We start from the raw sequence: 23,295 nt of genomic DNA on the forward strand, positions 1-23,295 counted from the left end.
ATCCATGCCTTAACTGCATGTACACAACTTTCTCTACTGCATAAAGTAATAATTTTTCAATTTCTTCCCCTACAAAATGCAGGTTTTATTGCTCACAAATAGAACAACTCTCTGTTAATGTGGATTGTGTTTACATGCCGTCTGTACAGCTTGCATTTTGAACATAATATCCCTGTGGGATGAGCTATACATCCCACTCTTCTACTTGCCTTGATCCTAGATGCACTGACTTATCCCAAGAAAAATGGTGTGACTTTCTCTGTCTGTGGGGTTTTGTTATGAATTCCAAATGAGCATGTCACAACCCAAGGTCAGGGCATGCTGTTTGACTCCCTACTTTTATCTGACTCTTTTTGCAAATTTTTAAATGGCTTTTTGAAATTATTCTTACACAGGCAGTTAGCTAGCCTTGCTGCAGCACCTTGACAATGAAAATTGCATTTAAAAAGCTGCATTATTTAATTTAAAAGGGGAAACATTTTTATTTCATGAGGTCATGTATATTTGCAATGTAAGCAAACACAGCTAAAATTTTTATGACCCAATATTTAGTGCTTCTTGATACCTCTGTAGAACAAAATATAATAATAACAAAAATTAGTCAGACTGACTTTGTTCAAATTCATAGTAGCTCTCTCTATTACTGTGCAGTTAAGTTCAGGCTTTCTATTATCTAGCAATGTGAAGTCTTGCAGTCACATGAACAACTTGTTCAAGACTAATTAATATAAAAACATTTTAGCTTCATTGCATCCATCAACCTAATGAAAATTTTATCTCATAACTGATGTAACTTAAATAACTGATCTATAATGATATTATAATACTAATGAGAGGAATTCAAACTTCAGTACTGCTAAATAGGTTTGTTTCTTCTCTCATTGGCTTATTTCCATGGGTAAGTATAAGGAGTTTCAGGTTGGTTTGGGTTTGCTTGTTTTAAAATAGTATTATCTCCTTGAAAATAAGATTGGCATTACCGTGTGTATGGATTTATTTATTTTTGTCAAAGTAGGGAAGTCTGTTAATTAGGTCATTCATATTATGCAATAACAGGCATCTAAATCAGGCTTTCTGAATTCCCCCATGCAGATTATTTATATGTATATAAGGGAACTGGCATCTCAAATTGATCTGTTTTGGGTACATCAGTACAGTCACCTGAAGAGTAGAGTTTAAATACCTTTCTTTCTGGAACTGCAGTTTAATTTGCCAAAGAAAGTGAAGGAACTATTTTCTCTCCAGACTTAGAAACTGTGAGGAAAGGAATAATCATGCTAGAATAAATGAAAACCCTTCCAATAGTTACCCAATCCTAGAATTAAAATAATCAAGCATAAATATCATCTAAGGTGCAAAATATTTGCTTTCTCCCACATTTGCTCATACATGAATACCATTGGTTTGATCTGAGCTGAGCTTCCTAATTTGAATTACTGAAAAATTGGTGAGTTCTCATGAAATCTCTCAACAGTTCCTTGTTCCAAAAACCATGTCTGAGCTCACATGAACATCCACGTTCCTAGTTAGTCGAAGGTGACTATCTGACATTTGCTTATTGCGGGCACTCTGGCTGCTACAAGCCACCCTCTAGCACCTCCAGGTGGAGTTAGCTGGAATGAGTAAAAGATAATTGGTAAGATGCCATTTTTAAAAGGAGGACCAGAAAAGCTTAATTTTTTTTATTATTATTTTTTTAGTTTATTGTAGATTAAAGTATTAACTAATTGGAGTAACGATAATTTTATTGCAGGTATAAAATATTGCATCACAGTACAAACTCCAATAAATACTAGTAACACTAATGGGATCTAACATAAAGATTTCTAACCTAAACATTATTTAATCGGCTTATTACAAGTATTACTGTACTTTTCAACTTGCAGCACTTTACAGGGCATGCATGTAGAGCTACTGTTTTCAATTTTCAGGTTAAAACCATTCATAAAAGCTTTAGAAAGAAATTAACACTCTAAGACGTGTGTTATTATATTTAGCTCTATGTGATTTAAAAGACATTTAAGGTTATAACCAATGCTCTCTTAACATAATTAACATTTTTGGACAAGCATCAGATCTCTTTATGTTAAATTGTTACTTAAAGTTTTATCTCAATGCTTAATAGTACCAGGAAATAGTTACTGAAATCTAATTACATGATGGACTTTATAAAGTATTTCTGATGGGATAACTGTCTTTTAATATATTTTTGCCACTCCTTCACATAAGTCCTTGCTCAGCTTTGAAGAGCATGGTCCACCATAAAAGCTAATAAACCTTTAGACCTAGAGCATGCTATGCTAAATAGCAATAATACGGTTAACTTGTGTCTAACACGAATTAGTTTAAATATGGATGTGGCAGAAAAGTATTAGCATATCTATACTGATTCTTTTCCTACAATTTACTCTACGGCTGCAAATTTTAAGCAGCCCTTACCCTCTGTAGTATTCAGTGCTACCTTTTCACTCCTCTGTCAGCAGAATTATTGGTTAAGACAGCATAACCTAATACTCTGGCTTGCAACTTTGCAGCCACCTCCCTTCTAAAGTCACAGTTCAAATAGCTTCTGTGAATTTTAGCAGGTAGAAGGGATTAAAAGGAAATCTTCCACAATACAGGATTTCATTAAACATACTGAGGGAGTAGCTGAGAAAGCTAGGGGGTTGCTTGTGTCCCTTCCATTGTTTTCAGTCAGGGCAGATGCCTGTCTTCTCGAACGAGCACTTATGGGTTTTTATTTTCTTCCTCGGCATCACAAAAATAAAAATGCCAGACCCTGCAGCAGTACTTAGCATTAGGAACTGCTCATTGTATGACTTCACCTGGCCCAAAAGGCTGTAGAAACCAGGTCCTTCCTCGTCCTGACTGGTTATTGGAGGGCTGGGTAGGGTTCACAGCTCGACTGGTTTTCACATCTCCCTTTTTGTCCTCCATGGTGGGGATCACCACCACTGGGATGAGAGTGCACTGTTCAAGTGTGCCATCAGAGGACATAACTTCAGTGTATCCATCTTCACAACTGCATGTTCTAGTCTGTAGGGAACAAGTGTTTTACACTGTGTAGCACAAAAACACAGTTTTCTGTGAGTCATAAAGCAAAACAACATGGATGACTGGAAAAGAAGACTGTTTTGAGGAGTACTAGTCTGGACAGTCCTTCACATACTTCTATGCAGGTTTGTACCAAATCAGGAGTTTATTCAACGTTTAATTGAAAGATAGAAAATGGTTGGAAGTTGATTTTAACAAATTAACAATTTGCTGAAAATACTTTTTATTGGCATAATCTTTGTAATGTAGAGAGAACTGCGGGATGCCCTGTCAGGGGAGTTTTATGCCCCAATGCAGTAGCACATACCTCACTGCAGTAAGCGTGGGGTTGACTGCACGGTGGGTTACATGACCTGTCAGCATCTGGTTGGCGCATCACTAAACAGCCCCCTGTAGGACAGAAAACCATATTTTGACATGGTAATACCTCACCACTGATGAAATTACTGATGTCATTACTTGCTACAGTATGTGATGGAGTACAGCTTTATTGCCAATTCAAAATTAAGAGTCCTTCTCTTATTCCTGGGTGTCAGGTAATTGGTATCAAGGTTTTTTCCTACAGGTAGAAGAAGGCTACAGCACATGTTTCCATTCATGTGCATTTTAGAGAACTAATGTTTGGCAGCTGAGCCTTTTGTTTTTCCCTTTTTCCTTTGGTGGATTTCTCAAAAGACAGTTTAAATGTTTTGGGGTGTGTGAGAGAAGAGATTTTGGTTCCCCAGGGCCCTCCTTAGGACTCACATATTAAAACTGTGGCTACAAAGAAAATAAAAGCCTATATTTGATTTATGTTTTTCTACCCAACTGAAAACAACTATGCATTCAGTTTACAAATGCATACCTGTTTTCTGCTGCTCCTCAGTAGTCACTTCCACAAATGCTACAGCTTTGCCTCTTATAAAGCTACACTTCACACTAGTCTTAAGACAGATTTTTCAGAAGGAAAGAAGTATTTTCAGTAAAGCCTGTACTGAATGCTATGACAATGATGATATAGTGAGCGGGTTTCAATTTTTTTTTTTCCTTTTTATACAGTCCTCATTCTCCTTGCTACAGTTTTATGTACAGTGCAGTTATTGTTATGGACCAATACACACGATCAGGCTTTCACTATCATTTCAGCCAGAATGACTTTAAAATATATGTAGAATCAGTTTGAAGGTACATGGATTTCCTTCTGTCTTACAGAAGAGGGATATGCATCATGTAGTTTTAAATTTATGCTGTTCTAGGATGTCTTATCTTACATATCTTAGATTAGTAACATTTTTATACTGGTGTAATATGATGATGAAATCCTGATAGCTGAGTTTGGTCATGACCATAGCAGATGTAGTTAAATGGGGTTATATAGATCCAAGTGTTAAGAGGATGGCTGATGAAGAACAAAGAAAACCCTGCTGGTTGCCATAAGTTCCCTCCCCCCAACCACCCCCAAAAGAAAAATTGTACATCCTAGCATACAAATCACATGCCTGTGGAAATCTATGTAATAAAATATCAGTCATCCAAGGAAGTAAGGAAAGAGCTGCCTCATCGCCCATGGGAAACAACACCTTCAAGTAAAAAATAACTATTTAGCACAATAATATACTGCAAGTAAGTAAATAAATAAGGGCCTTAAAATACCAACAGGAGTCACAATAAAAATTCATCAATGCCTGAACTAAAACACACTATGTTAGAGCCAAACGTGCAGCAATAATGCAGCAAAGAAACACAGTAATCAGAGAAAAGGATTGACTCTAGATCAAAATAGGTAATCTCCATTTAAATTAATTGTGTATGTGCATCTCTCAGGTTGAACTCTTAAATACTGTAGTTTATACAATCCCTTTTCAAAAAACATTCAAATGTAAATTGCAATCTGGTTCACAACTATATGTATCATGCAAAGGAGTTCTTGCAGAACAGTATACTTAAGTGCTTTCTTTGAAAAGTATCAGGAACATATAAATAATACAGTTTTGCATTGCATGGAAAATGGTGTTTACATTGCCTAGAATTTTCCAGTAGTCTTTATTTCAAATCAGAAAGTTACCATAGCTTCAAAACCATGTAGAAACAAACTTTGGAAAAAAAAAAAATAAATGCAATGTAGATCCAAGAATACCTAGGAGATACTGTCATGAAAAAAAATGCCAACACCACATATTCATACACTTGTATTCCTGGAATTTATCACATAGCTGTATTCAGTCACATAAGAAAAAACAAACAACTATCAACTATCAACTACTGCCTGTGATTTATTAATATATTCTGATTTTACCATCTGAGAGGCATAATCACCCAGTGTTATTTATTGTGAAATCCTGCAGGAGCTTTAATAGATATTATCAAATATGGATCTCAATAAGAATCCTTACTTAGAGTTTTATTTACCTTGTAAGCATTTTAGCTCAGCAGGAAGCAAGCAAGGTGCATAAATAATGCCCCATTGCATTCACTGTGAAGATGATGCATTTTAATATTCTTACAGCACAAGGCGACACTTGCAAAAGAGACTCTGGACTATTAAGTATTACTTAAAACTTCGTAAAAATAAAACTGATATTGTATTTCTAATGTTACAGTAGTAGTGGTGGATTCCATCATCATGTATCGGCAGTCCATGAATTAGACCTTCTTTCATTTTACTAACCTGACAGTGGTTGGCATTGAGAATGTGCTTACAATCTCTGGGATTCTTTTATGACCATCTGGGCTGATATAAAAATTATTTTTTAAAAAATGCATAAATCTTAGCTTAATTGAATCCCTGATTCTGATAAAAAAAATAATATAAATAAATATATAGGAAGATATTCTTGAGTTTGGAGACCTGAATAATTCAGATTTCATTAATTCATGCAGAAAAAGAAACTACATTCCACAGCTGTCCACTGAAGAATCCTGTAATAAGTTTCTTTCGTTGAAGGAAAGAAATTAACTTATACTAGCACATTTATTCAATTTCAATATTTTGTAATTTTAAGGAGATGTATGATATAGGCATGATCTTATCAAGCTTTACATCTCTCCCTGCATCTGTATAGACACTGAAATGAACTTTAATACTTTAAAGTTGTATTTGTTGTAGGACTTGAAATCTGAAACCCTAAATTTAGAAATGTAAGGATGTTTATATTAAAAAACCCACACCATCAAACATATATCTTCTGTCCAGTTCAGAAGATAAAATTTGTATTTACTTTTAGCATTACACTGCATTCTGAAAAAGAAATTATTTTTTAATATGCAAAACCATGATGAATCAAGATAACAGCATGTTGATTCATACATCAGGAACAAGCAGTTTTAGCAGGTCATTTTAAAAAAGAAACATTATCCAGACATTTTCCATGTTTTTGTGTGTATACAAAAAGAGTAGTTACCTGTGACGTTTAAACCATCTGACCTTTGGCACCACACGGTTCGAGAAGATCCCTTCCATGGGCTAGCCATCCACTTGTATTCATAGCACTGGCCATCTACACAGAGAAAATTCACTTTTCATGAAATGTGATGACAAGTTTTTAGGCTACCACTGGTGGCAGCCACACTCATCAGCATACTATACTCATGCATATGACTTCATACTTAGCATATCATACTCATACCAACCCTAAAATTTTATCTTTTACAGCTACATAGGTCTCTTCCTCCTTCACTCAGCAGCTTAGAAGAGTGCACTGCACTCATGGAGGCCCCAGGGGCTCCTGCACTTACAGAATACATGCAGAATAGAGCAGATATATCCTAGTCACAAACTGTAATGGTTGTACACACTGCATGTGGAGTAAGAGTAAGGTAGCTGATGGGCAAAACAGACAGCCTCCTAAAAGGTGTTTTCCAATGGCTTCCTAATGGGTTGTGGCCCATCTGTTACTCAAAACTCAGGTTCTTTTCCTGGTATTGGTGAGCTTCAGTCAACACTCCAGTGCTTGTTGAAGTGGCCTGGGCACTGCTTGGCTTCATGTCTAATCTCTGCTGTACACCCCTCATGGCTTGGGACAAATAATGGAGTCATTCTGCACCCTTATAAAGTTCCTTTTTGCCTGACCTGTCTGGCATCTGAATGGACAAGAAATGTCTGTACAGAAAGTGGCTTTTCTTAGATACTTTATCGAGTACCAGCAGAATGCATGACTGAAGTTTTTTAATGTCATGCAATTAAAACCAATACAAATGGTAGAGAGAAATCAAAATTTGGTTATGTATCAAAACTTAAACATTTATTTTTATTCTTATCAAGCAGAAAAGGCAACTATTTTTCCCTATATCATAAAAAGAAATTTTATTATTACTAAAGGATCCTCAATTCTCCAAAGTTTGTATTTCAAGTAGTAACGTGTTAGTTAGCATCTGAAAGTCTTTCTATTTACAGTTGTTACATGGAAAATTCAAGCACACTTCTATGCCTATCAAATCTGTATTTGCCTAAATTTTGATACCAGAACAGAAAGAAAACTATTGCCTTCTGTACTTTTTTCTTATAGACAGTGGCTTTATGTGTATTTCGGTGCCTACCATTGCATGGTCTTGTTTCCAGAGCTTGTTCTGGACAGAGATGTTGATTCTCTAAATCCTGAATGATCACTGCCCGGGATCGGACTTGTATCCCTCCAAAGCCAAGATCCTCACCATTAACACAGGTTAGCTGACAAAGGCTCCATTCTGACCACTCTCTCAAATAACAATCCCCTGTCAAACAGCAATTTTATAAGATAAATTATCATAATATGTGAAGAGATTTTGATACAGAACATCTTAGAAAAAATTGACAATATTGTCAAATTGTCCAGTTTCTTAATTTTCCCTCTTTATACTTCCTTTCATTCCTCTTCTTAAACATGACTTATACTTAAGACAATATTTTGACAGTCTCTGAATATGTGTGCATTAGAAAAAGATAATGAAGAGATTATACAAAAGCCTATTTGTTCTAAAGCAGTGTATTTTCCCCTAGCATTTCCATACAATCATTCTCATTTTGAATTTCTGAGTAATGCTCCACTCAATACTTGGATTTTTTGTGAATTTTAGGGCATTGTTCACTGTGTGCCTTACAGTGAATTCATATATCTTGTTCGCAATCCTTCTTTGATTTTAGACCGAGAAAATACTGTCTAGTTTTAAAAAGATTAATTGTTGAATATCCTTATGCAAAATTCCTCTGAATAGACAGTAGAAGTGATTGCTGGAACATTCTTTGTAAGAAAGGGAAATGGGAAGCTGATTGGTCTGCTGTGGCTATTTCATGTTAGGATAGTAGAGATTTGTAGAATTCTATCTTATAGTGTAAAACTGAAAAAAAAAAAAAAAACTAATGACCCTAATTAGTATGATTAGCTAAAGAATATTTAAGGAAGATCTGAGGCACAACACAAAGAGACCATTTTGTTAAAACTGCAGTAGAAAATGGAACTAGACTGTGCACAGACTCATAAATAAACCTCTTAGTTCTCATTATTTCAGTGAAAGAGCTATTAAAAATTCATGCTACCTTGCATTACACTGATGACAGATGTAATCAGTGCTGTGTTGACCAGATGCCTGATTAATGAAGGAATTTTATTTGCCAACGTTAGGAAAGCAAGCGAAGAAATGAATAATTGAAGAACTGATGTATACTTTATAGGAAAACAAGAAGTGATTTTTGGAAGCATTACTTGGAGCGTATCATTAACACATCCCCACAGGGCAGTTATTCTTGCTGGCTAAATGTGAGATTGTTGAAGAACAGGTTCCTGATCAGCAAAATGTTAAAAGCAAGCAGTAAGCAGCTGTATTTTTAATATATATTTGAATAGCAACAAAAGATAACCACAAGGGTTTATTCTTCCAATTTTCATTTAATAAGGGAAAATATGTGACAATCATACAATTGGAATGCTGTGCACAAAAGAGCAATGGAAGTCTCTCTGGTTTTGAATATTTTCTATTTATTGAAGCAACGCTACCTCTAGTCTAATGTGAAATGAACTAGAAAAAAATTCTGAGAAAGAGGACAGTTGCCAGAGAACAAAACCAGAGTATTGGGATGGAATGATAGCTACATTAAAATTGAAGGAGTTAATTACTATTTCTGAAGATACATTACTAATGATTCCACCAAACAACAGCAGTGTACTTCAGATTCTAAAAATAAGTTTGAAATTAACTGGAGGCATTTTACTGGAAATTAAACAGCTGTTATCAGCTCTTAATCCTTCTCAGTATTAGGGGCATAGACCAAATAATTTATAACATCTCCTTTGGATTCAATCTAGAGGGGCAATGATAGTGCATTTCATATCCAGTGACCTAAACAGCTAGAAACACTCATCTTTTCTCAGAGACCAAAATATTAGTTTTGTTTGGAATAGCCCCTTGAAGCAAAACAAAACAAAAATTATTCCCTAGCTTATCCTCCTTAGACACCCATAAGCATCAAGTTCTTAGCCACTATTAAAAGTATTAATAAAGCTTTTAGGTGATCTAAACACTTAAAACAAAGATATAGCTATCAGCCAACAGTCTTTCTTATAAACACAGTTTTTATTTCAAAAGATTTTGTGAAAAAATCTATTCTTAATAGGTACAATCTGTGACCAAGACGTGTGTTTTACAAAATTCAAAACATGGTATTTTTTCTAATTGATTTATTGTCTTGAGGCCATTACTGGAAAGTAACTCTGTTGGTCATTTGATGGATTAATCCAATGAGTAAAGCATGTTAAAAAGACTTATTTGCCTGTGGCTGATACTAGGCACTGATAACTCTAATGATACCCAATCTTGAGATGCAACATTTATTTGAATAGCTGTGTTACCTGGACAAGGGACAGTGCAGGTTTCCTCAAGTATCATATTCTTATTACCATCTATAATAGGCTCTACTTCTCCACAGAATTCCTCATCTACTACTTTGCCAACATCTTCAATGGATCCATCAAAAACCACACAGGAAATGTTTCTCACGCGTGTTCCCTCTCCACATTGAGCATCCTGGGGAAAGAGGATGTACATGGATGCTGGACAGAAGAAAGAGCTACAAGACTAGATTTGAGCTACATGTCACTCTGACTTCTATTATTTTTTGCTTAACTTCTTGTTCATTCCAGTAGGGGAAGAAGAAAAAAAAACAAACACCAAAAAACAAATGACAAAAACTTTGTTCTGTACTTCAGAAACAAACAAACCAAAACAAAAACTCTGCTGGCTGCTACCACTGTTTCTTAATATATGGAGATAATTATGCTTCTGAATTGCAACCACGGCAGTATCTCAAGTGGAGATCTCTTCTAAGATGCCAATCATTCCTACAGATATTCTGTCACAATAGGATTTCAATTATTAGCAAAGATGCCAAAGTGTACATTTATCCTTTGAATATCTGTAGGACATTGTTATATCTGTTGACAAATAGGAACTTTAAAAACAAATTTTCAGTTTTTGAGTAAGTTATAAAGTAGTAAGTAAAATAAGCTATAAAGTAGGTATCTGAGCATATCACAAATATGCCTAGGTATACAAGCTCTGTAACTTCAAAGTCTCTTACGGCTTTTACCTCAACTTTGCATGCAGACCATTGACCATACTGCCATCGGTAACAAGGTTTTACTGGACAGGGTTTGAATTGCTCCACCTGAGAGGGACAAGGCCTCCCATCACCCTGAAATGGCTGATTTATGGTCCTCCTTCTGATCATTTTTCCTGTAAATGAGAAAGAGCAATATAACTAACTACAAAGTGGTTAGACTGAGTTATTCCTCAAACTGGTTCTCCTTTAGTGAAAAGTATTGGTTTTGAATAAACTATTTTTTACACATTTGACAAATTGTATTATAAAGCAGAACTGTTGGCTCTTGGAAAATGTAAATCCATAAAACAGACAAATGAAACACTTTATCACTTGTACTGCAAGAAGTGCAGTATGGTTGGAGGAGGATGTCTGATTAGGATTTCAGATTGCTCCTTTAATAGGAAACAAAAGTGGTAATTTCCTAGTACAGGAGTGTGTGGGAAAATGCTCTTTCTGAATGTGACAATATGTTTGAGGCACTTCATGGAGATTTTGGGTTCGCATCTGGAGTTTGCTGCTAGAGAAAACCAGCATATTCTGTTTTACCTTGAGTTAAAATCAGAATCATGTGTCCCATGATTGTCTGATTATCACAACCCCAAACAGCTTGTAACTTTTCTCATTAGCTGTCTGGATAATGTGACATGCAGAGTTTGAAGGGGATGGAGTCAGGCCCAAAGAAAATTAAAATACAATAGGCTTATCCAATATTAATCTTCTCTTTGAGTAGTATGCTACCCAGCATCACTGAGATACTCATATAAACAGAAAGAGGAAGACATTTTTATCCTTTCAGCAATTCTTGCTTCTTTCATCTTGTGCTGAATATTAGACTAATATGCTGCATTACAGAGAGGTCATGTCATATAACCAAATTAATGTTTGTGTGCCAGAAGTAGTGGTAAAGTGGCTGCTCCAGACTTGGCACCTTGCAAATGTTTCCACAAAACAATGCAGCTGTGGTATTTTAATCTATATACAAATAAATACATGAAGAAAATCTAAAATAAGAAATATATATTTAAATCTGTTTGCTAAGGCTTATGATAAACTAAGGCATTACATAGATTAACATATGTAACACCCGGTGTTAGCTGGCCAAAATAATTAATCTTTAATTCCACATTTCAATCTGATGCATTTGGAATTGAACAACCTAATGATCATGACACAGATCTTTTGCTGAAAGCAAGCTACACAAGCCAAGAATGCAGCAGCAGAACTCTATCTGTTTCCTAGGCAGGTATGTTCACTGCAGCCAGCTGGAAAGATGTTTACCAAGTAAACATCTTTACTTGGAGCCTCATCATTCGTGGATTCACAGCTGCTCCAACTGAGATGTCACAGGAGAAAAAAGATTTTATTGAAAAGTATCAGAGAAAAAAATCACAAAGAACACTAATGAGAAGAATTTTTACATACAGAATTCTTTCTCAACTTTATGAGCATTTGCATGAGTGCACAACAGTGATTCACCTTTGTGGTCACTGGGTTTATTAGATTATTGTTTCTTACTGATAAAAACAGCAGTTACTTCCAGCTTCCCATCCAGACAGAGGAAAACTACATCTTCAAGACTTACCTGTGAGGTTGCCATCATCTGTTTAAAGCCCTGAAAATTTGAGAGCTGTTTACATTACTCTTTAAAATAAACATTGCCACTTCTACAAATAAATTCTATACTTCAAAAGCACAGGGATTTCAGATAGTAACCCACCATCACACTTTGAAAAGCCCAGCAAAAATAATTCTCGTTCAGAGAAAATATCAGGTGAATCGTCCAAGTCTTGTATACAAACAGAAGCTTGTAGAGGAAAATCTGGCAACATATTTAAGCCTTGAATAGAGCTGCTAGTTCAATTTTCACTCTGTAAGGGTTATTTTGAACATAGAAGTGTAGATTATTTGAATGTAGAAGTCATGCTTAGAGAGGTAATGTCAAGAGCCAAAGCATTATTACATTATTAGATACTGCAGCAACAAATTATTGACTATTGTTATTTAAAAATCCATAGGTCTTTCTGTTGAGATCCTGAGGTGGCCAGAGCTTTCAGATGGTTTTGCCTAGACCTTTTCCCTGCTGTGCACTCCCCAGGGAACACAAAACAATGCAATATCCTTTCCAGCCTCTGCAGTGAGATATTCCAGACATGATTACAGAACAAAGAGGCTTCATAGATGGGCTTCTAGCCTCCCCTTTCAGTAGTTTGTACACCTTAGTTGCCTGGCACAATAGTGCTTTCAGGCCCTTATTCTGAGACATATCAGTACCAATAAATGCCACAAGTTCCTCTGTAACTAGACTCTACCTTGGATATTAATAAAGAAAAAAAAAAAAAAAGAGCTCAGTCTTAAAAATGTATCAAAGGTATATACTCACCTGTAAGGCCACATGTTTGAGAGCACTCAGACCAAGGGGACCAGTCAGAGAGCTGACAGTTCACAGGACATTCCACCACACAGGAGATATTCATTTGCCATGTCTTCTCCAAACCAAGCTAAAACACAATATTCAATGGTCAGCACTAACTGCCAGTCTGTGCCATAGGTGTAAGCTTTGCGTGTGGACAACTAAAGGCTAAAGCAAGCATGAAGTCATGACAAAATAAAAAGTAAAGCAATTAGGACATGTGAAAATCTCACTTCAAGGCAGTCCTAATGCATATGTCATTTTTAAAGTAAATGCTTAAATACTATTTTCATCAACTAAATTAGAGCCTATAAATTGAGAACTTCAGGTCTATAGTGTTACTTAATACAATAGGTAAAGGAGAAAGTAATTTATGAAGTATCAGTAATGTATTTTGAAATAGAAATGTACAAATTTCAGTTCTATCAACAGCATATCATTTACCTATTGCATAAAGCAATATTTTTTATCAACAAAATATCATAAACTCCAATATCCTGGAATATCCTGACTATCCATTGTCAGAAGATGTTGCAGATGCTAAAAGTTTACAGGAGCTAAAGAGAGACTGAACAAGGTAATGGAAGAGAAACCTGAAGTTTTAAGCACACAGGAATCACATCAGGCAAATGCAGTCCAAGAACTGAAAACAGATGGAAGCTGCTAGAGGAAGTTCATGTATGTCTGTCCTCGTTACTCTTCCTTAGGCATCTGCTTATGCATCTTCCTCATTTTTTTTCCTGACATGGTGTGCAAGTTTATTATATGTATTATACATATTATCCATTCTGCTGTATGCAAAAATATTGACATGATATTGACAATTGTTTTCTCTAAATATATATATGTTGTTTAGCATGTTTTTCTGAATTGCTTTACAAAAAGCAGAACCCTCTATGATCCCTAACATAAAAGTTAAAATGCTGGAAGGGTATGAGAGAAAAGGGCACAGAAAATAGCCAGACTCACATGTTTTTTCCAAAAATACATTCTGTTTGGAGTTCTTCTTCAGGCAGGAGTCTGCCTAATACTAATAATTGATGGAATCCTCACAGGGAAGGAAGAGTTTTATTGACCATGTTGAAGATGGCCCAGTGGCTAAATGGTCACAGAATCAGAGTCATGATGGTTGGAAAAGACCTCTAAGATCACCTAGTCCAACTGTCCACCTGGGATGGTCTGATCTTGTAGAGCCATTTTTATGTTCTTATAAACTCTAATGCTCCAGATTTTCCCCATCAAGGAAGAAAACAGATATTCTCACTAACGCACAAGAGAATATACGATGCAAGATGGAATATAATTGATGGCTTAAATATTAGCACAACAATAATAACTCCTGCAGCCTGCACAGCCCCAGAATGAGTTAAAGGCATAGGTCACTTATAATGTGCATGATATAAAATGTGAAAAACTAATAAATCAATCCTGCCAGTATGAACAGATCTGCAGTTTCCAGCATAAAAGACTGTCCTCTGCATTGGCCTTCATCAATGGACCTTGATTATCATTGAGGCCTCTCAGAATCCCAGGAGGTTTTGGATATCTTTAAGTAGATAATTTTCCCACATAGTTTGGAGGAAAAAAAAAAACAACCAAAAAAAAAAACCAAGCAAGCTAGACATTTCAAAACCTATTAATTTTAATGACTGGAAAGGTTAATGACATAAACCCAGCAGTTAAGACTTTAAAAAGGAAATAAAACCACTATTTCCTACTAAATGCAAGCATAGAGCAATAATTAGACACAACATTGACATATTCCCCATAAATAAACTACCATAAGTACTGGAAATGTTTCATCCTGATAAACTCAGTAACTCTCTAATTTGCATTGGCAGTACCATTTATTGAGAAAAATGAGGTTTAAGACCTCTGTTCTGTTTTATACATCAAAGAATGAGTCACTAGCTTTTCTCTGTAGTACAGTATAAACTTGATTATCCAGCTATCACACACAGGCAACACCTGAAACCTTTGGATAATCTGGAATTTGGATAATTAGGAAACTAGAGAACCATCTTTGAAGTCTATATTTGGCTCAAATCTTCTGAGCAAAGGCTTTAAAGCCTGCTAAATTGATTCCTGCCAATCACAGAAACATGACTGCTCTATTTCAAGATTGGCCTTCTCAGCTGGACTTTGGCAGCTAGAGAAGGAAAAGCCCAAGAGAATATTGAAGGTGAAGAGGAGACAGCTGAAGGGTAGACTAGCCACAGTGATCTGCTATTTGCATGTTTTAGATATTGAAGTGCTACTGAAATAAGTTTGGGGAACAACTGGCAGGCTACAATTCAATATTAATCACATATTATTTTATCATCCCTCTCCTTCCTTCAATTGATGAACCACAATTCACCTTGAAAAGCTTAGAAAACATTTGGAAAATTGTTCTGTAGCTCTCTTACCTGAAAGAGCCTCTGTTCTGGATGAGTTGTGGTTGAGTACGGCAAGTACTGGAGGAGTTACACTGAGAGCTACAGCTGAGTGCCCTGTACTCCTGGTTGCACAAGCCAGGGGCAGCAGGCTGCCAGACCAGCATGCTCTATAAACCCTGAGATCCACAAAAAGCATCTGTACTTGTTTATAGGAATGTTTGGCACAGCAGATTAACCTCTGCTGGAGGTTAATAGTGTAATCTGACAAGCAGACAATTTGCCAATAAAATAAAAAAGTTTACTTTCTAATGCAGACAAAACTGCTGGTTTCTAGGCTTTTCTGATCTTTAATTGACGGTAAATGAATAAAAATAAGCCCATAAATATGAATATGACCAGGACCACCTTGCTTTAGGTGATTTAATTTTCAAATACTCAAGAAGAAGACAAGCTGAATTCTTGTGATGTGCTAATTTTGTTAAGTTAGAGACCAAGTAGTCCAGTATTACTGTGCCTTGAGAGTTTGAAGGGAACTATGTTAACTTAATGAGGACTTGGAAATAAGCTCTAGAAATTTATTTATCCTAGCAGTAACCAGGCTGACTGGATAGCTTCTTTAGCTGATTGACTAAAATAAAAACAAGATCATATTGCTGGAAAGAAATGTTAGTATCTAACTATGTTGATGCTCATACTTGGAGATGGTAATAGTCAAAAGACAGTGTGAAGGTTTTTTTTATGTATAGCTTTTATTAGTTTATTGAACGACATGTTGTATTTTAACTCAGACACTGCAATCAGGCATCTTCATGTCTTAGTGAAATAAACCAGTCGGGGTTTAGCTACTCTGATCTCTTTCCTTTGCATATAGTAATAAGAATCATAATTCTGTAAATGTATATACACATAAATTAAACAAAACTTTTGTTTTATTCATACATCTAGTATAAATTTTTATGACACCCTAGGGAAAATTCCATTAGCTAATTAATCACAAAATTATTTAGTTTTTCTCTTATCAGCTTTTCTAACCACATGCACCTTATTTTGAACTTCACTTAATATTTTTGCACTGCTCTTATAATGCAGAAATACAGCAGAAAAAGTACAAAAAAGCAACCTGCTGAAGGATCCTCTGTGATTAGATTAGGAAGAAGTGCATAGTATGTATTCACATTTTGATAATTCCTTGGAGACTCTCCTCATATGACCTGGAAGGTCACAGAGTTGGCTTTCACATCTTTAGAGTGTAGGGTCTGCAGTAAGATCTGAACAGCTTGGCTTCCCTGTTAATCAGGTTAACAGGTTTTACTCCTCACAGTTATTGGATCAGGCTTTGACCTTGTTTTACCACTGCTTACACATCCATAATTCAACAAATAGTCTTAACAGTATGACTGGGGAGTGGATCAGAGGTTTCTACAGGAAGATGTATCTCTAGATAGTCTAGCAAATCAAAAGGGCAAATAAGACTATGACTGCAGTGATGTCTGCAGGACAGTCATTTACAGAAAGTAGTTTTTCAGCTATTATCTTCTTGCTCCAATTATTTATCTGAGTAATAAACTTTCATTTATTTAATGTGGGAAAGCTCCAGAGGTATCCTGAAATGAGATTTCAGTGAAAAGTGTAATAATTTTTGTAAATGTTGCTAAAAATCTTTGGTTAACAAAAAAAATAAGTTCTTGGCTTTATGGTAAAGAAATATGGTAAAGAAATATATTTCCCCTTAAAATCTGATAAAGCATGTTTCTTCTACTGAAATATTCATGTGGATGGATATTTTAAATCATGTCCTGGTATGAATTAGTCAATACTGCAGTCTTTTACAAATAACAAATTAGCCTTTTTTTTTTTTCTTTTTCTTTCTTTTAACACATTTAAACACGACAGAATGCATTAATGCATTCCCCTATTAACTTCAAAGAACCCTGCTGGCAGGTAGCCAGATCCTGAGCTTTTTCCTAAGACACAAATGATCAAATTATTAAATTTGATTAAAAATCGAAGAGCTGTGTGTGAAAGAGGAACTTGGGAAAAGAGTAGGATGCCAGTCTCAGCTGAAACCTCCTGCCTTCGCTAAAAGCTTACAGATTCAGGAATCCAGGATGTTTTGTAATGAACCATTACAAAACTATAGTCCAAAGTACACAGTGAGTTTCCTGACTCCCTTGACTTTTGATGAGACTCTTCTTTGTGGATACATCCTAACGAACAGCTACTAGCCAGGAAGGTCCAACAGAAAAGATGTTGGTAGCAAAGCTGCTGTAGAGGCCACTCTACCTTAGTTCCTCATTGCACGTGATTTTGTTTCTGATGTCAAGGTGGTGAGGAAAAGGTATCTGAAAGAGTGTCAGTTACTTTTCATTAGAAAAGTATGTAGGATGTCCTTAATGTAGCACTTGTGAGGTCTTCCCATTTTCCTGCACATTATTGTCTCCATGCTTTTAAATTTGAAGTTAGGTTAAACATTTGCAAAAATTACTCTTTCAATCTTGAAGGGTTCCTGTCTGCTAGTTAGTTCTCCACATATGCTCCTATTTAATATTGCGTTCACGCTGCACAATTTTTCACACTAGCTTGGGTATCTTTTGCATTGCACAGCTGGATACCAGAAGTTAGCATTCAGCCCAGCTGCATAATGACACGTGAGAAATACTTTCCAACACATTGAGTAAATGATTGATACTGGCAGCTGTCCAAGGCTCCATGCAGAAACTGTATCAAATTAAAATGATGATTAGTGTTCTAATTAAGATGTATTACCTTTATTCTACTTTATTAATTATTGTTTCCAAGTAATTTCCTTCAGGACATAGCAATTAGCATACATGCATGGAGGCACTTAAAAGCAACCAAAGGAAACTGTATAAAAGCCACTGTTGATAGCACAGTTCATTTCAGAGGTACTTCACAATCCATGAATAGTGTCGCAAAACATCTGGCAAAGATGGGTTACATGCCATAAAGCTCAGCTGGTTCAGCACTACTTAGCACCATTAGAAGGGAGCTTACTCACAGGTACTCACTCACCTCTTCACAGTACTTCAGGTCAACCGATTTGCCATCACTGCGAACACAATCGAGCATCCGTGTCTTGATACCGCTCCCACAGACAGCCTTCTCACTGAGCTGGCATGTGCTCCAGTCTGGATATAAGGAATTCATTAGTGTAACAGACATCTTAGATTGAATTCATAATAATCCAATCTCCCACCAGATTCTAGTTATGATGGCCTAAAATAATCCTCACAAGCAACTTTTACACATGCAGCTGCCACAGATTTTTACTGGAAATAGTGCCATGATGCTTTCCTAAAAAGTTCGTATTTGGTTTCATTTGTATGGATTTTGAGAAAATCACAAAATGACAGGAGAAATACATTTCCTTCAGGTACAGCATGCACATTTGACCCAAGCTGATAAGCCTCCAGTAATATTTTCTCTGGATCAAACAGTCTGAATCAGTTTTCAGTGCAAGCTCTGCAGCTCCCTCCAGATAAGAAGAAAAAGCTGAAAAATCTGTCCTGTAAGATGAAGCCACAGTCCCAGGCTGTCACTAGAGCCTAACAGCACAAATACCTGTCACATTGTAGTCATAGTGGTAGCAGTTTTTGTTCAATGTGCAGGCTTCTGTCTCAGTAGCAGCAGGACAGGACTTCCCATCATCTGGTTGTCTCAGGGATGTAGCTGACCTTTCGCGGACACTGCTTCCATTGCATGGCTTCAAAGGGAGATTGGAAACAGCTTTGATGTTTAAGCACCCTGATGCCTTTTCATGCAAGACTATAACAACCTTTCAAATAATACCTTCACAAAACACAAATGTAAAATAACAGGCTCTTTCTGTTGTGTAAGAGAAACCATTTCCTTGTTTATATTTTGTTCAGTTTTGGTTTGGGTTTTTTGTTTGTTTGTTTGGGGTGGTTTTTTTGCTGACAGGAAGGGGAGAGGGGACCCAAAATGATTTTTCTTTGTTCAGTCTTAATCAAGAGACTTTGCTCATTACAGGATAGTGACATTTTTAGTGCCATGACTGCACTACTTCAGAGAGGCTCACAGCTAGGCTCAAATATTATGTCATGTACACCTTTTTAAAGTATCCTCCTAAACCTATAAAAGTTATACTTAGTAGGCTTCTTACCAAAGAACACTGAGACCATGATCCCCATTCAGACATAACACAGTCCTCAGGACATGGTAACGTGCATTTTCTTGCACCAAGTGGCATCTCTTCAGGATCACACAGATAGTCCTCTACAGTGTCAGAAGGACCATCCACAGTGTTTAGCATGCACCTAGAAAAAAGAACTGCACATAAACTGCATTCGCCATGGATCTTGTACAGTAACTGTGTTCCACAGTATTCCAAAGCACTGTAACATTTCATGAGCACATAACAATCACTAAATAATTCAAGTAATAGAACAAAGTAGTCATCTACAATTATCCAAGAAAAGCTGAAGAATCAAAAATAACCCTCATTTTTGCAGCTGACAGCCATCTATATATAGATCAAATAAACTGAATTTAGATAGTCCCTATCAGTGATTTTCTGGGAGTTTCTGGGCAGCTGGTTTACTTGACTCTAAGCCAGAATAATAAAAATAATTTATAATTAGATACATTTTGTTCATGCTTCAATTGATAATTTTAAATCTATATCTATTAAGACTTTTAACATTTTATATTCTTAGTATTAATCCCAAATTTTCACACATGCTTTTCAATTACCATTATATTACATTTGCAGTTGGAGGCCCAGTTAAGATGATAAATGAATATGCTTAGCTTTGTAGAGCTGAAGACAACAGTCTTCATTCCACTGATTTTCCAATGATGTGAGATCTACTGTTAACTTACCCCTTCTATGTGTCTGCTAAGACCAACTAGTACATGACTAGGATCATTCAAATTAAGAAGCTTGCATCTGTTTTCCAGAATTGCAGGAGAAAACCTCAGGTCAATAGGAAGCCTTTCACACACACAGAAGTATTCAGAGGTTCTTTCATTTGACTAATTTTTTTTTTTTTTTTTTAATACCTTACATTATCAGACTAAACTAATTTTTGAAACACTCTCTAAGGTAAACACCAGACATACAGCATAAGCATATATTAGCTTTATGGAATTAGTACTTTAATGGCATTATGTGATAATAAATAAAAAGTTAGATGGTTTTAGTCCCAAAGGGCTGAAAACACATTCTTTCTTTATGTTTTATGGTAGTGTTATAGTCTATTTTTCAACATACACACTAATTAATTTTGCCTTTTCATACTGGATTTTTTCAGAGTATTCTTAGGGAATTTTTTTAAATGGGTTATGGTCCAGTATATATGGCTGGATTTAACACTGTACATTTCACAGAATTACATCAAATTAAATACAGCCATAACTGAAAGTGAAGGCTCTCTAAAGTGAAAGAGAAGCAATACTGTTTTACCTGACTTTTCTCGTTTGAACACCTTCTCCACAGTTCTCTTTTAAGTCCACATTGGTCACTTTGCAGACGCTCCAGGGCTCAGTAACCCATACGTACTGGCTGCAGTCACTGTGGCAGGGGACTACCTCATACACCTGGAATCCATATTGAGTGTCAGTTATTGTGCACATGAATAAAATAAACATGCAAAAAAAGGTCAATGCTCTTTTTGGCAAGAATAACAAATGTAAAGTTGCTGATTCAGAGCTGTAGTAATAATACAGATAAAATACTTGAAAGAAAATTACAGAAATAACAAAATGTCAGATGCTAAGACAACTAATGACAGATTCCCTGGTTTTCTCTGTCACTAAGCCTGCACTAGGCTATTTCCACCAATAACATCAACACAACTAACTTAATATCTGTAGCTGGGTTAGCCCACAAGTACACCTTTTTGAAAAATGCTGCTAAAACTCTACTAAAAATTTACTTTTATCCTTCACATGTCTCCTCAACTATTCCATCTCACTGTTATAAGTTGTGGGGTTTTGTATTTCTAAAGAGACATGAGCTCAAGGTAAATTATATCAATATACACTGGTTCACTTTATATTTCATTGTGGATACTTAATATCACTCACATATATATATATATATTTGATAATAGTGTATCATTCCATATTTCTCAAAGATGCGATAATGTAAACAGAGCACAATCAGTAAGCACATGTTAAGGTTGTATTTTTATTTTAGACATTCTTACCTGAGCCTGAAGAAAATATTTTCATGAACCCAAAAGAAAAACCAAAGACAAAAAGAAAGATTTATTAGAGTGAAGTACAAGCATTTAAATGGCATTAATCTAGCTTTTATAACAAACAATATTCCATGACTTCTGCCAAGCAAAAGGGATCCAGTTTTTTTTTCCTTTTGGATCTCACTCACTATCATGAGGTGATTTTGCAAGAAGTTTTCCCTTGGAAAAAATCACATGTTTATAAATCACGACAAGTTGGGAAGAACCTGTAAATTAGCTGGTCTCTTTCTCAGACCCTAACGCTTTTTGCCTACAATTAACATCAACTCTTCACACAGTAGGGAATACAGTTTCCCTAAAACAAGTGAAAATCCTCAATGGTTTTGGTGGATACTGCACTTCACTAAAAACTGAAATTGTTCTGTCAGCACTAAGTGCAATAGATTCGGGGCCGTAAAAGGAGTTGGCATTTCTCATCCTTCAAAAGTTCATAAGTCCTTTATTGAGTATCTTAAATATGCACAGATTTCTTAAAGACTATTGGCTCAAAATTATTGTATACCAGCAACTTCACGCATCACTCTGGGTATCAGGTCAGCACAAGTAATATTTCTAGACAATCTAGGACATCGTCTTAACAAACCCTTGATTTCTTTCCATCAGCACTGCCTGGGTAGAAAAAGAGGTTTGATAGCTTATCAGGTAACATGCAACAATACACCATCAGTCACACACACACACAAAAAGCCTTGAACAATAAATGTGTAGAGAGTCTGATATATTACTATGCAGCTGATGAGCCCACACACAAGAAGACCATCACAGCCCAGCTTATCTGGGCCTTCCTTGAACTACATAAGCATTAACCCAGTGTAAAGATGGGTGGTGTATATGCATGTTAAGGAACGTACTGGACTCAGTGCACAACTCAGGAAGTGGCGCTTTTTTCTTGTCCAGAATATCCAAAAGGAAGCCTTTATTTAAGGAATTGTCTCTGTATGTCTCACCCTGGTTGGCATAAGAAGAAATACATAAACTCTGCTTATTCAACAGCCTTTCCGGTAACACAAAATTGCTTCTTGCCAGAAAGCCAAAGGAGAACTCTCTGTAGCACTGCCTCTGTTTTAAGGATGTTCTCCTGACTCTACTGGCAATTTTGTCACTGTGACTGCAGGATATGGCAGTTGGATGTTGTAAGAATACCAAACCCAACTGCTGGATAAAGAGGCAAATAATGCCTGGACCAAATGAAGAGAGGGATAGCCTAATTTTCTCTAACAGTCTCAGATTAGCCTCGGAAATCCTCTGACAGTCATTCATGTGATTTTATTATAAACTTGACTCTATCACTGTTATAATTATGAAGACTTTTAGCCTAGTGAAGTGAGTACTGAGCAGACTTCCTCCAGTTGGAACATGGTTTGGGAGTCACCCTGGCATACATGGTCCAGAAGGAAAGACGCTCAGTGAGACATCTAGCACTCACTGTGCCCATTCTTCCTGCAAAATGCAGTCATAGATGTCAGACCTGAAATTTATTGAGGAACTTGCTCTTAAAACTTGACAAATATCTTAAGCACTTTATTTCAGTGTTCCATTAGCCTTACCAAGGCTTAATCCAAATCTGCTTGTAGCAGTCTAGGCCTACTGCTTTTTATCCTATCCACGATGGCCATAGAAAATGGATTATTTCCTCCTTTTTTACAAAAGCCTTTA

At 36.1% G+C, this 23,295-nt stretch overlaps 2 protein-coding genes across 3 annotated transcripts in view; one reads left to right on the top strand and one right to left on the bottom strand.

Annotated features, from left to right (window-relative positions):
* The window catches only part of LOC127381886 (uncharacterized), a 74,593-nt gene that overhangs the window by 7,605 nt on the left and 43,693 nt on the right, over positions 1 to 23,295 (top strand). The window lies entirely within an intron of this gene.
* Positions 1 to 23,295, bottom strand: part of THSD7A (thrombospondin type 1 domain containing 7A) — a 274,526-nt gene that overhangs the window by 3,472 nt on the left and 247,759 nt on the right. The window contains exons 17-27 of the mRNA XM_051612804.1: positions 20,841 to 20,974; positions 19,539 to 19,692; positions 18,977 to 19,118; positions 18,428 to 18,543; positions 12,987 to 13,104; positions 10,592 to 10,737; positions 9,855 to 10,029; positions 7,570 to 7,743; positions 6,435 to 6,530; positions 3,362 to 3,444; positions 2,826 to 3,036 (exon numbers count right to left, since the gene is read on the bottom strand). Coding sequence (XP_051468764.1) covers positions 2,826 to 3,036; positions 3,362 to 3,444; positions 6,435 to 6,530; positions 7,570 to 7,743; positions 9,855 to 10,029; positions 10,592 to 10,737; positions 12,987 to 13,104; positions 18,428 to 18,543; positions 18,977 to 19,118; positions 19,539 to 19,692; positions 20,841 to 20,974 — 1,549 coding nt within the window. The remainder of the gene's footprint in view (positions 1 to 2,825; positions 3,037 to 3,361; positions 3,445 to 6,434; positions 6,531 to 7,569; positions 7,744 to 9,854; positions 10,030 to 10,591; positions 10,738 to 12,986; positions 13,105 to 18,427; positions 18,544 to 18,976; positions 19,119 to 19,538; positions 19,693 to 20,840; positions 20,975 to 23,295) is intronic.

Source organism: Apus apus, chromosome 2 (genome assembly GCF_020740795.1).
Source record: "Apus apus isolate bApuApu2 chromosome 2, bApuApu2.pri.cur, whole genome shotgun sequence".
Classification (NCBI taxonomy): Eukaryota; Metazoa; Chordata; class Aves; order Apodiformes; family Apodidae; genus Apus; species Apus apus.